At 49.2% G+C, this 23,109-nt stretch overlaps 1 protein-coding gene across 1 annotated transcript in view; it reads left to right on the top strand.

Annotated features, from left to right (window-relative positions):
* PNPLA1 (patatin like phospholipase domain containing 1) overlaps positions 1–23,109 on the top strand; it is a 44,411-nt gene that overhangs the window by 5,824 nt on the left and 15,478 nt on the right. The window contains exons 2-5 of the mRNA XM_026482755.3: positions 16,507–16,739; positions 17,874–17,939; positions 19,142–19,351; positions 21,281–21,341. Of these exons, the coding sequence (XP_026338540.3) occupies positions 16,507–16,739; positions 17,874–17,939; positions 19,142–19,351; positions 21,281–21,341 (570 nt within the window). The remainder of the gene's footprint in view (positions 1–16,506; positions 16,740–17,873; positions 17,940–19,141; positions 19,352–21,280; positions 21,342–23,109) is intronic.

The raw sequence follows: 23,109 nt of genomic DNA on the forward strand, positions 1-23,109 counted from the left end.
TGAAAATGTTTATAAAAACACTTAGCACAGTGCCTGGTTTTCATTAGTGATGCAGTGAAGGTTTCTGTTCATTCGTTCATGTACCCGAGGATAGATGGTCTTTGTGACAGCTGGTGGGGGACGCGGCATTTCCAATCTGCTCAAAAGTGGGTCTGGGAACTTGCCCCCAGGCTGTAGTCGTAGTTGCATAATTTTGACAGCTAAAATTGTTTCTTATTGAAGAATGGGGCTTTGGTGGGCTTCAAACCCCATGTCCACTTTAGCTACTGCTTGGCACCTTTCCCCCTGTAAAAACTACACGGCAAGCCCTCCCTCCCTCCCTTCCTTCCTTCCACAAGTGTTTTCTGAGCATACGCTAGGCTCTGCAGAGAACACAGAGTTATAACACAAAATGAAACTCCGCCTTCGTCCTCAAGGAACTTATAGTCTACTCAAACTTAAAGACAGCTCGTCTTTAACGCAAGAAATTTCCAGCTGAATGTTGGACAATTCAAAGGCAGAGGAGTGCAGGGGAAGGGAGCGACACCTGCAGTGGTAGGAAGCGTCACGGAAGTGGCATCTGAGCTGGAGCTTGAGAGGTGAGGAGAGCTTCCACGGGGAGGGACAGGTCGGGCAGGAGCCTGGGCTTCTCTGAGGCCCGAGCATTACAACACAACCGTAACACAGCGGGGAAACTGATGCCTCCAGGGGCTGGGGAATGGAGCAGGTTGACTGATGGCAGGGGCTTTGTGCCAGCGTCAGAGAAGTAGCTTTTGGCTCAGTGAGAGTTGCCCAAGATGGGAAAGGGCCACTCCTGAAGAAAGGAGCACCTGCGCTGGGAGAGGCCGACGCAGAAGCTGGGAGGCGCCTGTCTCGTTGCTGTTCCCGTGGGTCCCCTTCGCTGGGTGCAGTCACCGAGATGACCTATAAACCTGAGGTCTCCAGATTCCTAGACTGAAACACACTGGGAGAAATATTGTTTATGTTGTGACCCCATGTAAATATAATTCTTAAAAAAAAAAAAAGTTTCCAGATAGGGTACCATACTTTTCTGCCATAATTTTAATATTCTCTTCCAGTCATTAAAGCAAACTTCATCAAATCAGGGGTCCTCTCAGCTGCATATTCAAATCACCCGGGGCGCTTTTCCACTGCCCAGGCTTCTCACCAAGCGAATTAAATCACGATCACCCAGGGCAGAACTTGCTGTTGTTTTTTCCACCCCCAGGGGATTCCTCTGTGCAGCCCCGGTGGAGACCCAGTGCGCTTTGGAAAACGAAGAGGCACCACCTCCCTCAGACTCTCTAAATGTCTGACCAGGCAGTGGAAATGGGTCGGGCATTTCCTATGCAAACCTGCAACATGCCCAGCACAGTCCTGGACTAATGACGATTCTCTGATTATTAATGGGGAATGGCTTTTCCCAGGATAAAGAGAAACCGTTTCAGTACAGTAGCTTCAGGTTGGAGGAGATTCTGTGAATTCCTCTGGCTGGCCACAAATGAGGAAGACTGATTTTGTTAAGGAGTGGGTCCCTCCCTTCCCCTTAGCCCATCCCCTGTGGAAACCACTTTTCAGAGAGGATGGCGGATACCCCTGGCCCAGAGTCTCCCCTCCAGCTGTCTTTATTTTTCTCCTCTACACCCACCTGCTTTGGTCTTTAACTTGCAAGAACAGCGCTATTGAGATATCATTCACATACCATACAGTTCACCCATTTAAATCTTATAATTCAATGACTTTTAGTATATTCACAAAGTGGTGCATCCATGATCAAAATCATTATAGAACATTTTAATTACCTCCAAAAGAAAGCCCATACACCTTAGCTGTCACCCCTCAATTCCTGCACCCCCCAAGTGTCTGGCAGCTGCTAACCTACTTTCTGTCTCTGTAGATTCGTCTAGTCTGGACACGATATGTGGTCTTTTGTGTTCAGCTTCTTTTATTTATTTTTTTAATATTTTTTCTTAGATTTTATTTATTTATTTATTTGAGAGAGCGAGCATGAGCGGGGGGTGGGGAAGGGGCAGAGGGATAGGGAGAAGCAGACTCTCCGCTGAGTAGGGAGCCCGACGCGGGACTTGATCCCAGGACCCTGAGATCATGACTTGAGCTGAAGGCAGACGCTTAACCAACTGAGCCACCCAGGCGCCCCTCGGCTTCTTTTATGTAGCAGAATGTTTTCAAGTGCATCCGTATTATAACCTGTGCTAGTGTTTCATTCTTTTTATTATTGAATAATATTCTATTGTGTGGATATAACACATTTTATTTATCTATAAAGCTTCGTGTACATTTTTAACACTTATTAATAACCCTTTTTAACGAAAAGATCTCAAACATGTTGGAGAGGGCAGTATCATGGACTCCCAGGGACCCATCCTATAACTTCAGTAGGTTCCAGCATCTACCAACTGGGTTTCAGCCACAGACTCCCCGCCCCGCTTTGCTTTGTTTTCTTTTTTATATTTTTTGGTTTGTAATGATTTTACAAACCGAAGTCTGTATGGAAGTTGCCTGTAGCCTCACCAGGCCCTGTTTTCGGTGCGAGTGTCTCTGTGCAGACAAGGCCTGTGAGCCCGAGGAAGCCCGAGGGAGCGGAGCTGGGTGATTCACTCGCACGCAACTCAGGACAGTGCAGGGCCGGCACCTGCTTCCAAAGCTGTTCCCCAGCTCCTCCCGGGGCGGAGGGGGGGGGGGAGCGACAAGAAGACGGAGCTGACGTTTAGCTGAGCTCATCAAGTGACTTTGTTTTGGCCTCTAAAAGTAATTATTTTCCAATACCTCTCACATTGCCTTCTCGACAATGATAACCTTGGCTTCCCCACCCCGCCCCCACTGCCCCAAACACCCAAACCACTAAATAAAATATTAAAAGGGTGGGGCCAAGGGTCAGGGCTGGGTTTGGGAGCTTTTCTTTTCACTTCCACAGTAGGTAGTCTCAGGATGCCTCCGTTCTCTGCCTCTGCTCTCGGGCTGTTCCCTCTCTGAGGAACAACGTCCCTGCTTCTCTCCCTACGGAACATCTCCCCATCCTCCAAGGCCTCAGACGTCACCTCCCCTGAGAGTGAGTGAATCCTGATTCCCTTTAGGCACTGACTCCCTCGTGCTCCCACAGCTGGCTCTAGGATAGCGCTTGTCTCAGAGGCCAGAGTCCCCACGGGAAAGAGCACCTGACTAGGAATCCGGCTCTCGGGATTCTGAGAACCAAAGTGTCCCAGGGACAGATCATGAGCCCAGCTGGCCACATGCATGGCTTTCACGTGGTCTTTCACAGCAGGATTTAGTAAGGAGGGAGGTGGGGTTCCAACCAAAGCTGGTGTGACCCCAACATCCAAACTCTCTCCACCCCTCCTTTCCCTCTGGTCCCAGGAATCCACTCAGCATTGAGTGACCTTGGACAAATGGCCTTGAGCTCAGCTCAGCTACTGTACCTGGGAGAGGAGTGCCTGCCTCCCCCTCTCCACCGCCTGGCTCTGGAAATCACAGTGGTGTCTATGAACGAGCTTTGCAGACGAAGGGATTGATACTACACTTGCTTTGTTGGGACAGCAGAGGCTTCAGCCAGGCAGAAGAGCATGGCTCACGCATGTGGTCTTTGCACGCCAGCCCCCCAAGGCTGGTGTGGTGGCTCCACAGAGTTAGGACCCAGGTTTCTTCCATCGTGTTGTTCACAGTCCAACAGGGATCCCCACAACGTCTTCATTCCAGCTAGCTGGCGAGGAAAAAGGCAAGGGCACACCTCTTCCCTTTAAGGGCAGGCCTTGAAGGTGGTACACATGATGTCACCTTACACCCCATGGATCTGAACTTGGTCACAGGGCCACATCTGACCGCAAGGGAGACTGGAAAATGTAGACTATTCTGGGAAGCCATGTGTCCAGCTAAAAATCGTAGGTTTGGTTACTAAGGAAGAAGAGAAGAATGGATGGTGGGGACAACTAGCAGTCTCTGCCACAACCACCACACTTGGAGATATGATGATGCTGGAAAAACTCAGTCCCTGTCTGGGACCAAGACCATGACTCCATAACCACCAGGTCAAGTTCAGTCTGTTGGCTGGGGAGGGTCTCAGTTCTGAGCCATCAGTAGGCTGCCCTCCGGGCAGCTGGGGGTGTGAGTGCCTTAATCTTGCTACAGGGCCTGGGCAGGGCACCACGGCACCCATTACATCCCCTACCTAAAATGACCTTCTGGTTTTCTCTCGAGAGATGTTACCTCCTCCCAGGACACCTTCCCATTGCACCCTACTGGATCTCTTTCCACTGTCTCTAGTTTACCCACAGAATCTGGCCACCTGTCCTAGCCCTTGAGGATATACGGTCTTCATTGTTTCAGAAGCTGTGTCTTATTTCATCAGCCAGGTTGGTTGAGCCATCTGAGGTCTTATGGGTCCCATGGCTCCACACACTGCTTGTCAAACAAGAAATGCTTGATAAACTCCTGACAATTGCTGGCCATTGGCAGGCATGACGTGGAATGTGTTTTTGCAATTTCTCTTTTGGGATTTACCTGACTCTTAGATAACTTTCTGCACTTATGGATATGACTTGACTTACAATACTAGAATTTCACAGAAGGAAGGTCAGTGAGTCCAACTTTTTCATTTTATAGATACTTGTATTTAGACTCTGGGAGAGGAAGTAACTGTTGAGGCAGACCTCGCTTAAGCCAGTGGTTTCCCAGCTGTGTTCTGAGACACCCCCAAGTTCCATGGGAAAGAGGGAGCTTGAGGGGAGGGGGGAGCAAGGGAACAGGGAGAGGACACACCGAAGCCCCAACTTCAATAAGGATAGTCCTGCTACTGTCCATTCTTTTAAAAATTTTATTTAGAGGAAATTTTCCAATGATTTTTTTTTTTTTGGTTTGAAGCCACCGTGTGACTCTAATCCACTTGGTGTGCAGACAAAGAAGTTGAGGGCCGGGTCCTGGATGAGTTACAGTGATAAAGTATACTGCTCCCTCCTTCCTTCCTTCTAGGTCCTAGGGATCCAGCAGTGAACGAAACAGCTGTCTGCCGTTATGAAGCTGACATTGTCTTGGTGAAAGCCAGCCATAAATAACCAAACACATAGGAAAACATCAGCATTCATGCTCCAAGGAGAAAATAAAGCAGGGGAGGGGTGTGGTGAATGATTAAAGGGTGAAGTTTCAGGTGCGCAGGTCAGGGGGAGGCCTCTTGGAGGCGGAAGGAAGGGAGGAGGAGACACGTGAGCTCAGAGAGGTGTTCCACGCTGAGAGACCTGCGGTGCAAATGCACTTGAATGCTCAGAAAGGAAGGCAGCTGTCCTTCTAGACAGAAAATGGGCTTTAAAAGGACCTTGCAAAGTACATGAGAGGGCCAGAGGAGCAGCAAGGGCCCTGCCCCACATACCCAGGCACAGCGGGACCCAGTATGCCCCCTCCCATGAAGATGGAATCCGCTACAGGTGGGTTGGTCTGCCTCCCACATCTGGGCCAGTGCTGCTTCAGGCAGCTCCGGCCATCCCAGTGACCAAAGGCCTCCTGGGGCCCTGGAGCCAAGGATGGCTGAAGTTATTGTCATTGGCAGGTGGCTCAGGTGTGTTCCAGGCATTGGGCCCATTGGAGCCTCAAGGACCTGTGCTGGGAGAACAAGACTACTTTGTGAGAACCTTGGCTCTGGTACCTCCTTTCTTCAGTCACCTGCGTGCCTGTCTTTGTCACTCGGTCAAGGAACAAGACACCCCAGGGTTGGTGGAGAATGCAGCTCCCAGGAAGGAGGAGGCGGGGGCAGGTGTTCCAGCTCTGCCACTAATCTCAGTGGGTCCTTGTCCAGCCAGTGACCTGCCTCCCCCCTTGGTTTTCCCATCTCTAACTTGATGGGGGGAGTGGGAGCACATCCTTTGGCCATTGCAGTAAGGGACAAAAGAAGTCATGGGTGTTCCTGGCACAGTGCCTGGCAAATATTAGTCACAAAATAAGTCTTTGATGAATGAAGGCTGAGTGAATGGAAGAACAAATAAAAAGAATATTATCTTGAAATAAAAAAGCATAAGTGAAGCAGCATTTTCCAAACTTGATTGAAGAATGTCCTTCATTGTTAAACTTAATAAAACAAAGATTACTAGGCTCCAACCCGGTCCAATTAATATTTTTAATATTTTAATTGTGAGCTCATTTGCATAAGGACTTAGTTTTCCTGGGAATTCTGTGTGGCGTGGGCAGTGGCAAGGCCCATCTGAGCTGGTTTGCCTTGGCCCTGGCCAGGCACCCGAGGGTTATCACAAACTCAGGATCAATTCTCATGGTAATTACCCTGGTGGGTTGTGTCAGTTCAAACTCTAAACCGCCTGTAATGCAGGCAAGGAGCTTTGCATCTCTATGGGAGACTGAGTTTTTTCACCCAGAGCCCTGGCAGAGATAAGCTACTGGCACCTTTCACTGGGCCAGCAGTTGTTGGAGCATCCTGGCTTTCAGCAGGGGTCTCAGTGCCCCTCACACAGCCAGGACCACGGCCTCTGTTCCTGCCCGTTTCTGGTCTGATAACCACATCATCAGCTTTCTCCTGGCGCTGGCTTTCAGTTCCTTCATTTGTTCCCCTTCTTTCTTGTGAGTTCAATCACGTCTCACGATTTTTATATCAGGCCCTCTGTTGTTGCTATTCCTGAAGCTGGAAAGTTTCCTGTAATGCTGGAGCGGAAAGTCTCCAAAATTCCTTAAGACAGTAAGGAGAACCTCCATTTTTTCCTGCGCGTGCGTGTGTGCGTCCCTGCGCGCGTACGCGCCTGCACGCATGCGTATACGTGTGCGCGCGTCCTAGGTGGAACCTGGATTTCAGTTCTGGCTGCTGGGTGCACGTTCGGAATCAAAATGTCTTCATCGGAAATCATTCGCAGTTACTTATCTGCCCGAGATGGCAATATTTCCTGTAAAAAGTCACTCTGCTCTGATTCGTGTCTTGATGTCATGCTATTAACAGCTATTTATCAAGCACTTAGAATGTGCCAGGCACTGTGCTCAACGCCTTGCACGAATCATTTACTCTTAATTCTCTCACAACTCCAAGGCAGACGCTATACTTATACCCATTTTAGAAAGGAAGAAACAGGTATTTAGAGAGATTAGATAACTTGCCATGGTTTATACAGCAGAGCCAAGACTGAGCTCTCTCTTAATTTCTACCTTCTCCATCCTCTTAAATCACAAGTTCAGATGTTGCTTTGCAAGCAACTTAACACCTTTCCTGCCAAACTCTGTGACCAAGCAATTATTTGCACATTGCTTAAGAAAGTGAGATCAAATGACATAATAAATGCAAACGGGACTTTTTATAAAATCTGTAGAAGTGACATCACTGTGTGGTGATGGTCGTAACCCGCACTACCATGTTGAGATCAGTATCTTTTAAGTCACTCAAAGTAACGTGTGTTTTACATGTTTAACCTTTCCAGCCAAGTGGATAAAGGTTTCTTTCTCCCAAACAATCCTCTCAATTTTTAAGTTGAAGAGAATTGAATGGCAAATCTGGTCAAACTCTGAATGTGTTGGGTACACAGTAGAAATATCTAACAATTTAGAAAACAACTCATGCGGGTGAGGTCCTACAATCCATTTCCCCCAACATCAGCAGGCATTACCTGAGCCCCTGCTGAGTGGCAAGCTCTGTGTGTCTAACAGCCGTGGTCAACGGTGTTTGTTTGTTTACTTCAATTATAATAAACGTTTAATTCTGGAATATTGCTAGATTTACAGCAAGGTTGCTAGAGACCATACAGGTAGTTTGATATGTCCTTCACCCAGTTCTCCCCTAATGTGAGCATCTTCATACCTATGGTACACTTGTCAACGCTAAGACATCAACATTGGTATGTTACTATTAACGATATATTTTGCCAGTTTTTCTACTAATGTCCTTTTTCTGTCCCAGGATCTAATCCAGGATCCCTCACTGCATTTGGTGGATTCATTTCTAAACCAGCTCACTCAGTATTAAGATAGTATTGTCTTTCTTGCTTCACTTTGGGATTAAATTCAGCAAAGATAGGGAGCTCCATTTCCAATACTATAGGGAAAACAGGCAAACAAACAATAAACAAATGTCCAGATCAGTTTGACTCCCATTTGAGTCAGGAGTTGACCCATTGCTCCAATTCTGTCATCAGGAAATCACCCCATAAGGAAGAATCTCCTCCTCGGCCCCAGCTCAGGGCCTCGTGTCCATCAATGTGGGGGCAGGAGGTAGGACCAGGCCTGACAGAAAACTGTTCTGTGGTTTGCTTTCTCACAACCCCAGGTCCAGCTGAGTCACTGGTTTCCTCTTTCCTGACCACCAGGTGGAAAGATCCCTAACAGCCCGATAGAAAAGACATTCTTTGATCTCCTTCTTCAGTTCACTCATTCATTCATTTTGTTAAACATTCATTAATTTATTCAGCAAACATTTAAGTTCCTATAGTGTGCTAGGTACTGAACTAAGTGCTGGGAGCGTAATGTGGAATGAAACAGAAATAGTCCCTGCTCGTGGAACATTAAATATTTTATTTATTCATTCTTGAATACCTACTAAGTGTTCAGCACTGAGCTAGGCAATCATGGGGGAGAAGGTATTCTTAATACACGACTTGTCCTCAAGGGATGCAGCTAGCCAGCGAAGCAGGACAGACCACTCAAGACAGCCTGAGATAAATGGTGTGGACAGTAAGGGGAGACAGAGAGTGAACAGTGGGGGTGAGCAGGGAGGGCTTCGAGGAGGAGGCCCAGATCTTAAGCTGGACTTAAGGGTGAGGTCTGCATCGAAAGAAAGAAAGAAAGAAAGAAAGAAAGAAAGAAAGAAAGAAAGAAAGAAAGAAGGAAGGAAAGAAAGAAGAAAGAAAAAAAGGAATGAAACACTAGCACAGGCTATAATACAGACACACTTGAAAACATTCTGCTACATAAAAGAAGCCAAGGGGCACCTGGGTGGCTCAGCCATTAAGCGTCTGCCTTCAGCTCAGGTCGTGATCCCAGGGTCCTGGGATTGAGCCCCGCATCTGGCTCCCTGCTCGGCAGGAAGCCTGCTTCTCCCTGTCACACTCCCCTTGCTTGTGTTCCCTCTCTTGCTGTCTCTCTCTGTCAAATAAATAAATAAAATCTTAAACAAACAACAAACTTTGAAGACTGGAGGGTGACAAGTTCACACCTCTTGCCTTATCTCAGGGTCAACTCAGTAGCGCAGGGAGAGTCTGGAGGGTAGGACAGGCCAGAGCCCAGAAAGGAGACAATATTGGTTTCTACTTTGGAGCAGGATCCCAAAGAGACTTCTGGTCCACCAAAGAAAACAGTCAGAGAGAAAAGAGCAAGGGCAATGGCCCTCAGAACATTCTGAGGCTCCAGAGAACCTTCTCGATATATTCCCTCTCTGCCTGTTTTATTGCAAGGTGATTAACAGATCCTTCTGTGGAAAGTTGGGGAGATTGTGCCTGGATTCTGGGGGAGAGGCACACAGGGGCCAGGGGAGGCTCCAGGTGCTGGAAAGAGCCCCACAGTTACCTTGATAGGAACCCAGGTGAGGAACCAGTGGGAGGCACTGCTGTTTCCATGGCAACCTGATATAAACCGATATGAACTTTTAAAGCCAATTCTATAGTAAACTCTTAGGGCTAGGAAAAGGTCTGTGTGAAAGATTGTTATTATCTGCAGAAGGTATTGGTTTGGTGTGTGTGTGTGTGTGTGTGTGTGTGTGTGTGTGTGTGTGTTTAAGTGCTTACTAGGTCAGAGTTGTTTTGCCTTTGGTTAAAGCCTTATAATGTGCATTCAGAACAGAGTAGGAAAAGGTGAGTTTTCTCATACATGCCACTTCCAGTGTCTGTTACTATAGACTGTGTGACCCAGGGCATATCCACCCTTTTTCATTTCTCCATCCGTGCAACCGCCCAGCCATCCAGCCATATTTACGGAGCTAAATCTTCATCCTGGGCTCGATTTCTTATCTACAAATGAGAGAATTAGTCTGGTTTCGTATTTTGACCTAGGCTCCTAGAATCTTAGGAGTTTTGAGGTGGTGCTTTCAGCAGCCACCTTCCTGGGGTGGGATGGGGCGACGCAGCAGAGTCTTGGCTTCAACCTAGAACAGCCCGGCTTTTAGCTGCTTTATGTATTGGATTTCCGCTTAAGGTTTCTTTTGAACAAAGGCTCCCTGACTGAAAACTCGCTGCTCCATAAGGTCTCTATGGATCTTCCCGTGGCAACACTGCCGCTTCAAGCCAAACTATTTTTCAATCAATGCCCCTGCAGTGTGGGGTATGGAAATAAAATGGCGAATAAACCAGGGTCACTACCCCTGGGGGGCTCGCTGTCACTGTGAGGATAAACTGAGATTGTAAGCGTGAAAACCCGCTTGGGTAAAAGACTGTGGTTAAGATAATAATAATTTTTATTATGATAGTGCAGTCGGACAGTCAAGGTATACCCACAGGGAAATGCAGCCTATAATTCAGCCTGCAATTAGGGACCAGGTAGGAGCAGCAGACTCCCAGGTGCTCCACGCAGGGACTTCGAGAATTGCAGGGCTTTCCTGGGAACGCAGCTCTGCTCGCCGCCGTCTCCCCTGGGGCCGCTGCGCCGCCAGCTTCCCCCCGCGCTTATCGCGCCTGCTGCCGGGGAGCGGGGCCGGCGGCGGGAGGAGGGGGGTGCCTGGCGGTGATTGGCTGAGCCGGAGGTTGTTGCTAGGCTACCAGTCCGCGGGAGACTGGGGCCACGGAGTCCCATCCTCCACGGCGCATCTCTCCCCCACCCCAGACCCCATCCGGGCACCCTGGGAAGGAGATTCCCCCGCAGTCTGAATTGTCGGCTGCCAGGGGCCCATCTTTCTAGGATTTTTTTTCACTTGGCAGGAGGTCATGTGGAGGAGGGGAAGAGAAGCTGTTTTATTCTCGGATCACCTTCAGTAAGCTGCTTCTCTTTCTGGACCTCAGTGACCTCCTTCGATTCCTGAGGTCTATTCATTTATTCATTATTCATGCATGCATTCATGTTTATTAAGTGCCTCCTATGTTCCAGGCACCATAGGAACTAGGGACAAAAGGATAAACAAGATAGAGACCATCCTTGCTCTCACGAAGCTGGGGTTGGGTTGGGGCGGGGGGGGGGGGTTGGTGGTGGAGGACATTGGACATTTAAGCAAATAAATAAGATAATAAGATAAACACACATCTAATCCCCTTCCTTCCTCTTCAGTGATATTTCTAAGCCCTGTCCCTTTTCCCTACTAAGTCTGTGGGGCCCCCAAGTTGACAAGGGAGTGAGTGCAGATGCTGACAGTACCTTTACTATCACCTCACTGCACTCTGAAACAGAGGGACACTCTCATCTCCACAGTGCTTTTACTTTGCTCTTTTGCACCCCAAAGTGAGCCTGAGCATGCCTCAATAAAGATTTGGGGCAGGGGTCATTGTCGCCTGTTCAGGTGAGAAAGCCCAAAGCCAAAAACATCAAGAAGACTTCTCCACGGTCACAAGGAGAATTACTGGCATAGCCTAACCGATAGTGAGCACTTACTATGCGCAGGAATAAAAAAAAAAAATCTGCCTCATAACAACCCAGTTAAGGTATTATTATTCCCATTTTATAGGTGGCAAAATTGAGACTGCAAGAAGTTATTTGACTTGCCAGTGCTGGCCCAGATAGTATGGGGCGAAGCTGGGATTTAAACCACATCCCCCGGCTCCACGGCCAGAACTCTTTCCACGAAATGGATCCGGTCCTAGAAAAGATTGGCTGAGACCTGGAGTGGCTTCCAAATGCCCTTCGAAATCTCCTAGTCCCTGGATCTTATTTATTTATTTTTCTATTGAAATTCTTGGCACAATAGACTCATAAAACTTGATGAATTGGCCACAGTTACCAATATAGTTGACCTTGTTATCTGTCCCTCTGTCTGGGATGATCTTGCCTTCAAGCGTTTACTGGGTAACGATGTCGAGTAGCCCTTCCCTGTGAGTGTCTCCATCACTTGCTTTTCCTCCCCATCAGGTTTTACTGAACAAACATTGGGCACCCACCAGGGGTCATGGGAGGCTTGGTAGGCAAAGGTGAGTATGGCCCATCCTTGCTCTCGAGGAGTTCCCAGCTTATAGTGAAGGTTTCTGAAGGACCTTCCGTAGGCAAAGCACAGTGATAGGCCTTAGAGGGGGAGGACCATAAGGATCTTCCCCCAAAGAATCTTCTTCTTGGCTTAGGAGACAGACCACACTTAGATAATAAAAGGTGTGAAAGGAGGTAGGAGGAAGCAGAAGTGAATGTAGCAAATGTGGGCTGGGGGTGGGAGAGCCAACCTTGAGTCTCCTGCGGTGCTGCTTTTAAATGCCATCTTGCTGTGGTCAGTGTGGGATACCGTGTCTCAGAGCCCAGCAGCCTGCAGCTTGGAAGAAGGACTTTAAATGGGAGAAGGTGCTGGAAAGTACAGAGATGCCTAAAGAAGCAAGCTAAATTTATCCCTTCTCCCAGCACCCAGCAATTGCTATGCTTAACACTCGACTTTCTATCAACAGAGACTTGTTTAACCAGATTAGTTGCTTCTCCCTTGGCTGGGGAAAGAGAGAGAAAGGAGGGAGAGACACATTCAAGCGTCTGCCCCTGGCTCAGGTCATGATCTCTATGATCTCAGGGTCCTGGGATCGAGCCCTGTATCAGGCTCTCTGCTCAGCAGGGAGTCTGCTTCTCCCTCTCTCTCTGTGCTCTCTCTCTCTCTCTCTCTCTCAAATAAATAAATAAATAAATAATCTTTAAAAAAGAAGGAGGGAAGGAAGGAAGGAAGGAAGGAAGGAAGGAAGGAAGGAAGGAAGGAAGGGGACAAAGAGAGACAGAAAGGGATGGTCAGAGAATGAAGACAGAGAGACCTGAAAAGGAGCAAGGAGAGATAGGGATAAAGGCAGCCTTTGCCCCAGAGCCCCAGTGAACAGCAGGAAAGAATGTGAAACTGGACACCTGAGAGGGGGAAATCAGACAATCTCCTGCCCCCTCCCTCCCCGACTACATGATCCTGGCTGGAGCATTGCTGATTTCTAGACAGCACCACTTTCAGATGCGAGTGTCCTGGGGATGTCTATACTATTTCTATTGTCTTGGCCACTGCTTTGTCCCTGTCACCCATCACCGCTCCCGAAGAGCTGAGAGTGGACCGTAAATGGATGATACATGAAAGCCATGATTAAACCAAGCAGTACAAGATGAAATATGCATGCTTTTGACCTAGCATTCCCACCTCTAGGAATTTATCCTAAGGACAATAATTACGGACATTGAGAAAAAAATTAGCATGAAATTATTCCCTACAGCATTGTTTAGAAAAGGAAAGAAACAAACTGTATGTCCAACCCCCACTGGGCACCAGCTCAGCAAATAATGGTATAACCTTACAGTGGCTTTCCGTGCTACTCGTAAACTGCGTCTAAATAGGTACTTATTGATGTGGAAAGACCTGATTTATTAGGTTAAAAAAAACAAAACTAAGTTACAAAATAATGTATACACTATGACTCCATGTAAGTATTCTTACATGTAAGAATACGTATAAAACATAGAGTCTAGGGGCTCCTGGGTAGCGCAGTCATTAAGCGTCTGCCTTCGGCTCAGGGCGTGATCCCGGCGTTCTGGGATCGAGTCCCACATCGGGCTCCTCCGCTGGGAGCCTGCTTCTTCCTCTCCCACTCCCCTGCTGTGTTCCCTCTCTCACTGGCTGGCTCTCTGTCAAATAAATAAAATCTTAAAAAAAAAAAAAAAAGAAAATATCATAGAGTCTAGGAGGACGTAAACTAGATGTTACTCTCTGGTTGAAGGGCTTCCAAGACACTTTAATTTTTTTTCTTTTTGCCTTTTTAAAAAGATTTTATTTTATTTATTTTATTTATTATTTATTTGATATATAAAAAAGATTTTCTGATTTTTGATTTGATATAAAAAAAGATTTTATTTATTTATTTGAGACAGAGAGAGAACACAAGCTGGGGGAGAGGGGCAGAGGGAGAGGAAAAGGGAGAAGCAAACCCCCCTGAGCAGGGAGCCCGATGAGGGGCTCCACCCCAGGACCCCGGGATCATGACCTGCAGCAAAGGCAGATGCTTAACCGACTCAACCACCCCCATATCTGCAATTTTAACAATTATTTCCCCCCCAAGGAACATGTATTTCTTGTGCAGTGGGAATGAATTTCCTTCCATTGTCCTAGCGAGCCTCTCCTGCGGGGAGTCCTGGTGTGGAGGGGCAAACTGAACCAGCAGGTGCTCCTGGCTCAGAGGCATTGTGGGAAAAGCCACCAACCCATGCAAGTCCCCTCAAGCGGCTCATTAAGAATTCCAAAAACAGGGGCGCCTGGGTGGCTCAGTCGTTAAGCGTCTGCCTTGGGCTCAGATCATGATTCCAGGGTCCTGGGATCAAGCCCCGCATCAGCATTGGGCTCCCTGCTCAGCGGGAAGCCTGTTTTCACCCTCTCCCACTCCTCCTACTTGTGTTCCCTCTCTCTCTCTCACACTGTCAAATAAATAAATAAAATCTTTAAAAGAAAAAAAAAAAAGAATTGCAAAAACAGCGTGTCCCCACCCTGGTCTGACTCCCCATCCTGACCGGTCTTGTGGGCGAGAACTCAGTGACCTAGCCCTTTGGTATCTAAACGCACAGTCGCTTGGTAACTACACAACTACGGTGAGTTGGCCATCGCCCGCCCCTGAGGGAAAACGCAGTCGGTACAAGTTGGCACAGGGTAAAGCTAACCTTGCTAAAACCGCGGGGTCTTCCCACCTCCCGAGAGCACCGTCCCCTGTCGCACGTGACAGCCAAGATGCTCTGTTGTTCGGGTCGGTCCCTACTACGCATATGCAGTTGTGATTCTGAATGTTGGTGAGGGAGGGGAAAAAAAAGCTGTCACCATGGCAACCCAGGCTCCCTCAGTCTCTGGGATCAGTCCAATGGCAGGGAGAGAAGGTGGGGTTTCGAGTCAGGACAAACAGTGCCGGGCTGTCTGACCTCAGGCGAGGCACTTAGCTTTTCTCTGCCTCAGTTTCTACATCTGTAAAATGATGCTGAAGCTCTTTATCCCACCCACCTCCAGGATTACCGAGGAATCCTCTGCGAACTGTAAGACACAGGAGGAGGAGCGCGGCCCTGGCTTTGGTTTGTCTCCAAATTGCTGTGTCTGACTTTGGGCAAATCATTTAACCTCTCTGTGACTCAGCTGCTCTATTCGGAAATGGGAGAATATGCCCACTGTGATGACTTCCCAGTTATATTGTCAGGCACCCGTGAGAATCCCGGAATCTCCATGTTGGAAGGAATCTTCGCGCTCATGCAGGAATCCCTTTGATAAGTTCCCTGACTGAGGTACTTGTCCCACCTCTGCTTGATTACCTCCAGGGGCAGAGAGCTCATGCCGCCCAACCTCTCAAATAACCATCGCTACGTAACACTAATTGTAAGAAAGTTCTGTATAGGATGTTTTACGGTTACATATTCATTAAAAAAGTTAGCAATCCTTTTCGGAGCTATTGCTGCTTCTGGTTTTGCCGGAGGGCTTGCACGGGGTAGAAATCAGCAGCCACTGGCAAGGAGAGGCACAGGCCTGGCTCTAGAAGCCTGTGGCTTAGTGTAGTGGAAGGAGTACGGGTTCGGGAGTCACACACTCTAGGTTAAAACCTCACTTTGTTCACTTGCCAGGTGGTTGGCCTTGGGCAAGTTATATCATCTCCCCGAGCCTCAGTCTCCTGATTAGTGAAATGTGGTTAGAAATGCATACCTTGTTGTGTTGCTGTGAGAATCCGGCATGACAGCAGTTCTCATCGAGGTTACAGCCCTAACTTCCCCAGGGGAATTCTGGGGACTTGGGGTGGGGGGGGCAGGTTACACCTTTCTCTGCGATCCCCTGAACAACACATCTGCCCTCACCCCAGTCTGGCACATGCAGGCCTTTATATATGCGACCTGGCTGTGCCCCTCTCAGAAAGGGGGAGAAGGTTCCTCTTCCCGTCCTGGAGACACCTGCAGCTTGGCCTGGCATAGCTTGTGCTGCACAGCTCACGGCCTTCTCTCTCTCAGGCCTGTGACAGGGCCTCTAAAGGGAAGATGGCGCAGTGGTTTCCGGACACAGTTCACCGCTCCCTGTAAGTCCCCTGCCTCAGGGCCACTACCCCTTCCCTGAGCACAGATTTAGTGGGCACTAAGCAAAGTGTCACAGGGTGTCCCTTGGTGAAGGCCGTGTTTTAATAGGAATCCCATATGAGGCAAAAAACCTCTGAGACCCCAAAAGAATGTAGTCGGGTGGTAGATTTCCAGGCAAGTTGGGGAAAGATATTGTGGGGTAGGCAACTGGTCCTTTGTCCTCAAAAGAGCTGTGGGCTCCCTGGAGCCGGTGACTTAATTCTTCTGGGCCGTGCTTTCCTCGTGTGCAGAATGACAGGTTGACCCCCGAGACCAAACCTGCTTCAGAATTCTAGGGGCTTCCCATCCTTTGGCTGCAGGATAAGGTGGCCTGATTGCCACTGACCCCTCTCATCCACAAGCTGCTGACCTGCCTGTCCCCCTCTGCTTCCTCCGCAGATGAGTACCTCAGAGTCCTCAACGTAGGGGTGGCCGAGGTGAAGAAATCCTTCCTGGGGCCCTTCTCGCCGTCCTGCAAGATGGTGCAAATGATGCGACAGTTCCTGTACAGGGTCCTGCCCGAGGACTCCTACAAGGCCGCCACAGGGAAGCTGCACGTGTCCCTCACTCGGTTCACAGATGGAGAGAGTGTCGTGGTTTCAGAGTACACATCCAAGGAGGAGCTCATCGAGGCAAGGGGCGGGGCCCGGGGTGTGGGGGCCGGACCAGGGAGTGGGTCCCAGTTTATGGAAACAGCCCCACGTTCTGTCCCTTCTCTTCCAATGGCTCTTGATAAAACATCCGAATTACCACCAAATGGGTTATCACGTAGGAAAGGGCACTCTGTGCACCGTCCTATGTTCATTAATATAAATCTTAGTTAGGAATTATTATTGTTAGTAAGAGCTGTGAATATGCCCAGTTATCTTTCAGGACAAAAGGGTTAAGTGGCATGACCCTCCATCCCATCTCGCCACTTCCCTTTCCTCTCCCGAGTATAAGGCCCTTGCCACGCAGCCTCACAGCCCCACGCTGGCATGGCCATGATCCTGGGAGTGGGGGAAGGAATAGGCAGCAGGCAAGGACATCCCCTTCACCTACCTCATGTCCCCCTGGATTTATTGGCACTCAGGTCTTCAAGACTTTTCTCTCCCATCCACCTCCTATCAGCTCCTGCTTTTACTCCTGCCAACCAGAGCAAACCGCACACAAAGCAGACCTCTGGACCTTTGCACCTGCTGTGCCCTATGCCTGGGATGCCCTTCCCTGCTTCCCAGCTCACTTCGCCTGCTTGACAAGACTCTAGTCACTCAGCCTGGGAACTTGCCTTCATCACCTGCCTGCCCCACACCCCCCAGGTTGGGTACTTCCCCTTAGAGGCCACAATCCCCATGCTCAGCTCCATTCCAGCCCCTGTCACCCTGTGTACTGTCACCTATTTGCTTACTCTCCCCTGTTGAGTGTTCCCAAGGGAGCACATCTCACTCTCCTTTGATCTCAGAGCCCAGCCCTGGCCACATACACATTGATGGTTACTGAATTCCACTGGATTCATGGAGATATGGTGCCAGAAGGAACCCTGGAGATCACTGAGGCTGCCTGGTCTCTTTAAAGCTGTATCGGGGCCAGACTACCAAGTAGGTTAACAAGGACCCAGCTCTTTGGGGCCAGGCCAGGAATTGAACCTGGGGCTCCGCTCCCCAGGGCAGTGCCTCCGCCTTGGTTTTAAGAAGGCCTGGGCTGGTGGTGGCCCAGACACCTGCCGGTGAGCCCTCCCCACCCAGCCGCCAGAGCCTCATGCATCTCCACTCATTGTCTCCCCACAGGCCCTGTACTGCAGCTGCTTTGTCCCTGTGTACTGTGGCCTCATCCCCCCAACTTACCGAGGCGTGGTGAGTGCTTCGGTGAGGGAGAGGGTGAGCCAGGACCCGGGAGCGCCCTGTGGCCCACATCTGGGCGAGTAGAGGGGTGGTCTCAGAATTCAGTGGGAAGACCAAGAGTTGGAAAGATTCCTGTGTTTTTCTACTTAGAATTCCCAGTGTGGATTTCTGGGGCCTTCAGATGAACTTTCCCTCCACACATTGGGCTTCACTCTGGACTAATCAAGACTAGTCAAGACTTCCTAGGCTTGCTGGACTTGCCCATACTTGACAGAGAGCATAGAATATGGACCCGGTGACATTGGTACCTGGAACCGTGAATGTTGGGAACCTTTAACGTCATCTAGGCCAGTGCACTTGAATCACGGGGTGAGGGGGAGGTGTCTTGTAAAATAATGCGAGTTCTGATCCCCTAGGCCTGGGGCGGGACCAGAGACCCTGCATCTCCAACCAGCTTCGGCTGATAGCTGACGCGGTTCTGCCGGTCCTCAAACCACGCTCCGAGTAGGGGGATCTAACCCAGGGCCCTTCCTCATTTTATACAGACAGCAAATGAGATCCAGAAATCAGGATTCAGCTAGGAGATGGAGCACATACTGTGCATGTCAGCCGTGTACTCCTCACGCATCCCAGAGAGTTACAACCTCAGTATCTGTGGTCCTTTGTTCACAACTGAGGCGACAGGAACCCCAAGAGGGAAGGGCTATATGGTGGCTGGTGGCCAGGCCATGGTCAGGGGTGTTCTGGAGAGTGCTGAGGATATCTGACCTCAGCAGAGGGAGGCAGATTGGACCCACAGCAGTCTGGAAAAGGGGATACTTCCCAGCCTGCTCAGACCCACCATGTGTTCACCTTCTCAAAAGGCCATGGGAACAGGCTCCACCCCCCTGCCCTGCCCTTAGCAGTTGAGTGGCTGAGGAGGGGTAGCCTGGGAGGGGGAGCTGTGACAGGGAAGCATTTACTTGTGCTTTATCCAGAGTATGAATGGCCTTCTTCCCCCCCAGACTCAGCACCATTGAGATGGCTGAGGGGAGACAGTGTAGGAACGGAGCACTGGGCTGGGAGTTCAGGGGCCACTGTGGACACTCCACTCACCCACCTGGACCTTGGTCTCAAGGCTTGTCCCAAGGGACCCATTTCTTAGGTGGAATCCCTGAGTGTGGAAGAGGACCTCTGACCCCATGAGCATTTATGACTCTGCCTGCCCCCCATAGCGCTACATCGACGGGGGCTTCACAGGCATGCAGCCCTGCTCCTTCTGGACCGACGCCATCACCATCTCCACCTTCAGCGGGCAGCAGGACATCTGCCCCCGGGACTGCCCCGCCATCTTCCACGACTTCCGCATGTTCAACTGCTCCTTCCAGTTCTCCCTGGAGAACATCGCCAGGATGACCCATGCTTTGTTCCCGCCGGACCTGCTGGTGAGAGGAGGGGCCCGGAAGGGAGGGGGACCTGGGGAAGGTGATAGGACCTGGGGGTGCAGTCGGGGAGCCAATGGGGTCCATACGGTTCCATCTGTGTCTCCTTAAACTTCCTCCTAAAACTGTATCCTGGCCTTGCTGCTAACTAGCTAAGTGACCTTGAACAAGACCCCTAAGTGCTCCCAGCCTCAATTTTCTTCCCTGTAAAATGAGATGATGTCAGAACAACTGATAGGATGTTACCTGAACTGTTCCACTCTGACATGCGATGCAGGCTTCAGCAACTATGGCCCATGGGCCAAATCCACCAAGTGGCTTGTTTTTTGGGTTTTGACTTCAATTTTATTTATTTTACTTTTTGAAAAATATTTTATTTGTTTATTAGAGAGAAAGAGCATGAGTGAGGTGGAGGGGCAGACGGAGAGGGAGAAACAGACTCCCCGATGAGCAGGGGCCTGACTCGGGGCTCAGCACACCAAGATCAAAACCTTTCCAAAACTGCTCTAAAAAAATAAGTCTACGTGTCTTTACAAAATGCATGTCTTTCAGGCACCTGGGTGGCTCAGTCGGTTGTGTGTCTGCCTTCGGCTCAGATCATGATCTCAGGGTCCTGGGATTGAGTCCCTTGTTGGGCTCCTTCCTTAGCCGGGAGCCTGCTTCTGCCTGCCACTCCCCCTGCTTGTGCTCTCTCTCTCTCTCTCTCTGATAGAGAAATAAATAAATAACAAAATTCATGTCTTTCTTTGGCAAGAAGTGTGATCCTGGGAGTAGGCACCAAGTTTCACTCATTTCTTTGACTACACTCACTATGTCTACGGAGGGCGTTGCTTATAGAAGGTTCTCAGTAATTGTTGTTTGAATGATAACTCCTCTAAGCCAGTTTTGTGACTTACAGTCTAATTATTGTTTACAAAACTCATAATCAAAACACTATCACGCTTAGTCAGGCAATGGATACACAAGATAGTTTATTAATCTGATTGACTCTTTGTCCTCCAACTGTGTTAGGAATTCCAGCATCTGCCTTATACTAATTTATCAATAAAGACTGTATCTATTTACTCTCATAAAAGCAATCCACCAATAGGCAGTTCAAGAAAGATAGAACAAATACACTGTATTCCTCAGAGCCTCTCAAACTTGAGTTTCTGCTCACAATCAGTGCTTGACTTTCTTTCTCAAGGTGGCTTGTTTTTATATAACCTGTGAGCTCAGAATGGGCTCTCCATTTTTAGAGGGTTGTAGAAGTCGAAGAAAGAGAAGGAAAAGGAGAAAAGGAAGAAGGAAAAGGAGGAGAAGAAGGAGGAGGAAGGAGGAGGGGGGAAGAAGAAGATGAAGAAGGAGGAGAAGGAGGAGGACAAGAAGAAGAGGAAGAACGAGAGCGGGAAGAACTAGAAGAGATAGAGACTATCCGTGGCATTCAAACCCCCAAATATTTACTATCTGGCCCTTTTCAGAAAGGCTTTGTGAGCAGTAGCTCATGCAACCCCCCAGCATCCTCTGCAATAGATACGACCATTATTCCCATTTTACAGGTGAAGATACTGAGGCCATGAGAGGTCACAGCCAGACAGCTGCACAGCCAACGACTGGCAGCACTGGGATTTGAACCCAGTCTCCAAACTCTGCTCTTCATCTGGCCCCAGTGCAGCTTCCCTGGTTCTACCATAAACATCTCACCCTCTCCCACCCAGAGGAAGCTGATGATCAGCTGTAAAACACATTATTGCACCGTCACTATGGACACACGATCAGTAACTGCTCCCCACTTCTTAGCAGATAGTGAGGGATGGGACACTGGGAGGGTCCATTTTGAAAAGCTCATTAAATAAAGCTCAAGGTAATGAAAGGAGCTGCTCCGGGTGAGGAGAGCTTGGCTCTCTCCATGATTGCAGCCGTAGTCATTGTCCTGCTGTCGCCTCCTTGCAGATCCTGCACAACTACTACTACCGAGGGTACGAAGATGCCGTTTCCTACTTGAGGAGGCTGAGTAAGTACAAGGTGGGGCCCCGGGAAGGGGTGGATTGGGGCGGGGCTAAGACCGGAAGTGGAAGGGCTGAGTGGAAGAGTTTTCCGCTCAAATTTATGAGGTGGAGACGCCCTTCCCCAGGAGCGCGGGGAATGGGCGCAAGGACCCGTTGGCAGCTTGCGTTGTCCCGGAAAGGCCACTGTGTCCAAAAATTAAGATCTCTGTGGGAAAGTGGTTTTTAGGGTCACTGTTGGGACCGTGGATAGGCTTTTGTACAGAAGCATTTCTGAACTTAGGGACTATGTTTAGGAAACACAGAGCTCGCATCTTCCCGGAGAATTCCATTTTCATGTCATTTCACTTTATTCTCTTCCCCCAAACAATCGCGTTGTTATATTAGAATCACACGAGACTGGTTTATATTCCTGTAAGACTCTGAGTGACACTGATCAACAAATGAGAGGGAAGAGCCTGTACCCTGTGTTGGTTTAGCAAGTGTGGGCCCTACACCCGCACGGCCTCTGTGCATTCTTGCGTGGACGATTCCAGTCACATGTATTTCGCACGCTAACTCCGTGAACACCATGGCAAACATCCTTGATAAAAGGGAAAGGAAAAAATTTTTTCCACATTTAGAATTGTTTCCATAGAACATATTTCCAGAAAAAAGGATTCCTGGATTGGAGGGTGTTTACCTAATGGTGTATGAAGTGTGGTTTTTTTTTTTTTGTTTCCCATGTTGTCATGTGGTCTCTGTGACTGTCTTTTTTGGCAATTGTGTGATATTCCATTACAGTTGTATAGAAAACCTTGATCATTCTTTTGAGTTTCCAAATGCTCACTGTCCTAAGCCACGCTGTGGGGAACTTGTTGTGTACGTAGTTAAAAATATATATAAGGGATTGAATGTGGGTTTTTCCCTAGGATGCTTTGACTTCTTTTCCTTCAGAGTTGCTTCCTGTGTTCCCAAGCTCCCTTTGTCTTAACTCTTCCCTTTCTCCTGGGGCTATTCTCCAAATGAGGGGTGGGGGGCAGGAGAGAAGGATGGAGGGAATGTGGGTTCTGGAGGCAAGTAGGCCTGGGCCAGGATTCTCATCCCCCCTGGCTGCGTGAGCTCAGGGAAATCACTTGCCCTCTCTGTCTTGGTTCTTAATCTGTAAAAAGGGTTAAATCCTGGTTCTTGACACCTACTAACTGTGTGATCTTGAGTGGGTAACTCATTTCCTAGGACCTTGGTTTTCTCATCTGTATAAGGGGGCTGATCACAGAACCTACGTCAGAATTTTATTCCTAGACACAGTCAATCCAGCCCACTGACCCTCTGACCTAGGAGACAGAGCCCTCCTCTCATCTCTCTGCAGGACAGACTTCTCCTAACCCTGACTCTACTCAGGCAGCTTCCCCCCCCCCCCCATTTACATGGGTCACAGCTGTGAAAACTAAGCTCCAAGTGTCCAAAAGGAGGACCACCTGAGAGGTGTCAGTGGGGTGTAGAGATGGGGTCTAACCTACAGAACCTCAGGAAGGGGAGGGGGTGGCAAAGGCCTGGGGTCCTTTCCACCCCCAGCTGGGAAGCCCTGTCACTCTTTCCTCAGTCATGGTGCGTACTGGGGATGTGGGGCTGAGGGATCCCCTGATTTGGGACCAATTCCCTGCCTCAGGAGACCCTCCCACACACCTCAGCTTCCAGCCTGGCTGCCTGGTTACCACTGCACCTGTCTTGCCCCTAGAACTTTCTCTCCCTCTCAGGGCAAGCTCTGGGCAGAGTTACAAAGTGCCTTGCTTTAGT

Source organism: Ursus arctos, unplaced genomic scaffold, assembly GCF_023065955.2.
Source record: "Ursus arctos isolate Adak ecotype North America unplaced genomic scaffold, UrsArc2.0 scaffold_31, whole genome shotgun sequence".
Classification (NCBI taxonomy): domain Eukaryota; kingdom Metazoa; phylum Chordata; class Mammalia; order Carnivora; family Ursidae; genus Ursus; species Ursus arctos.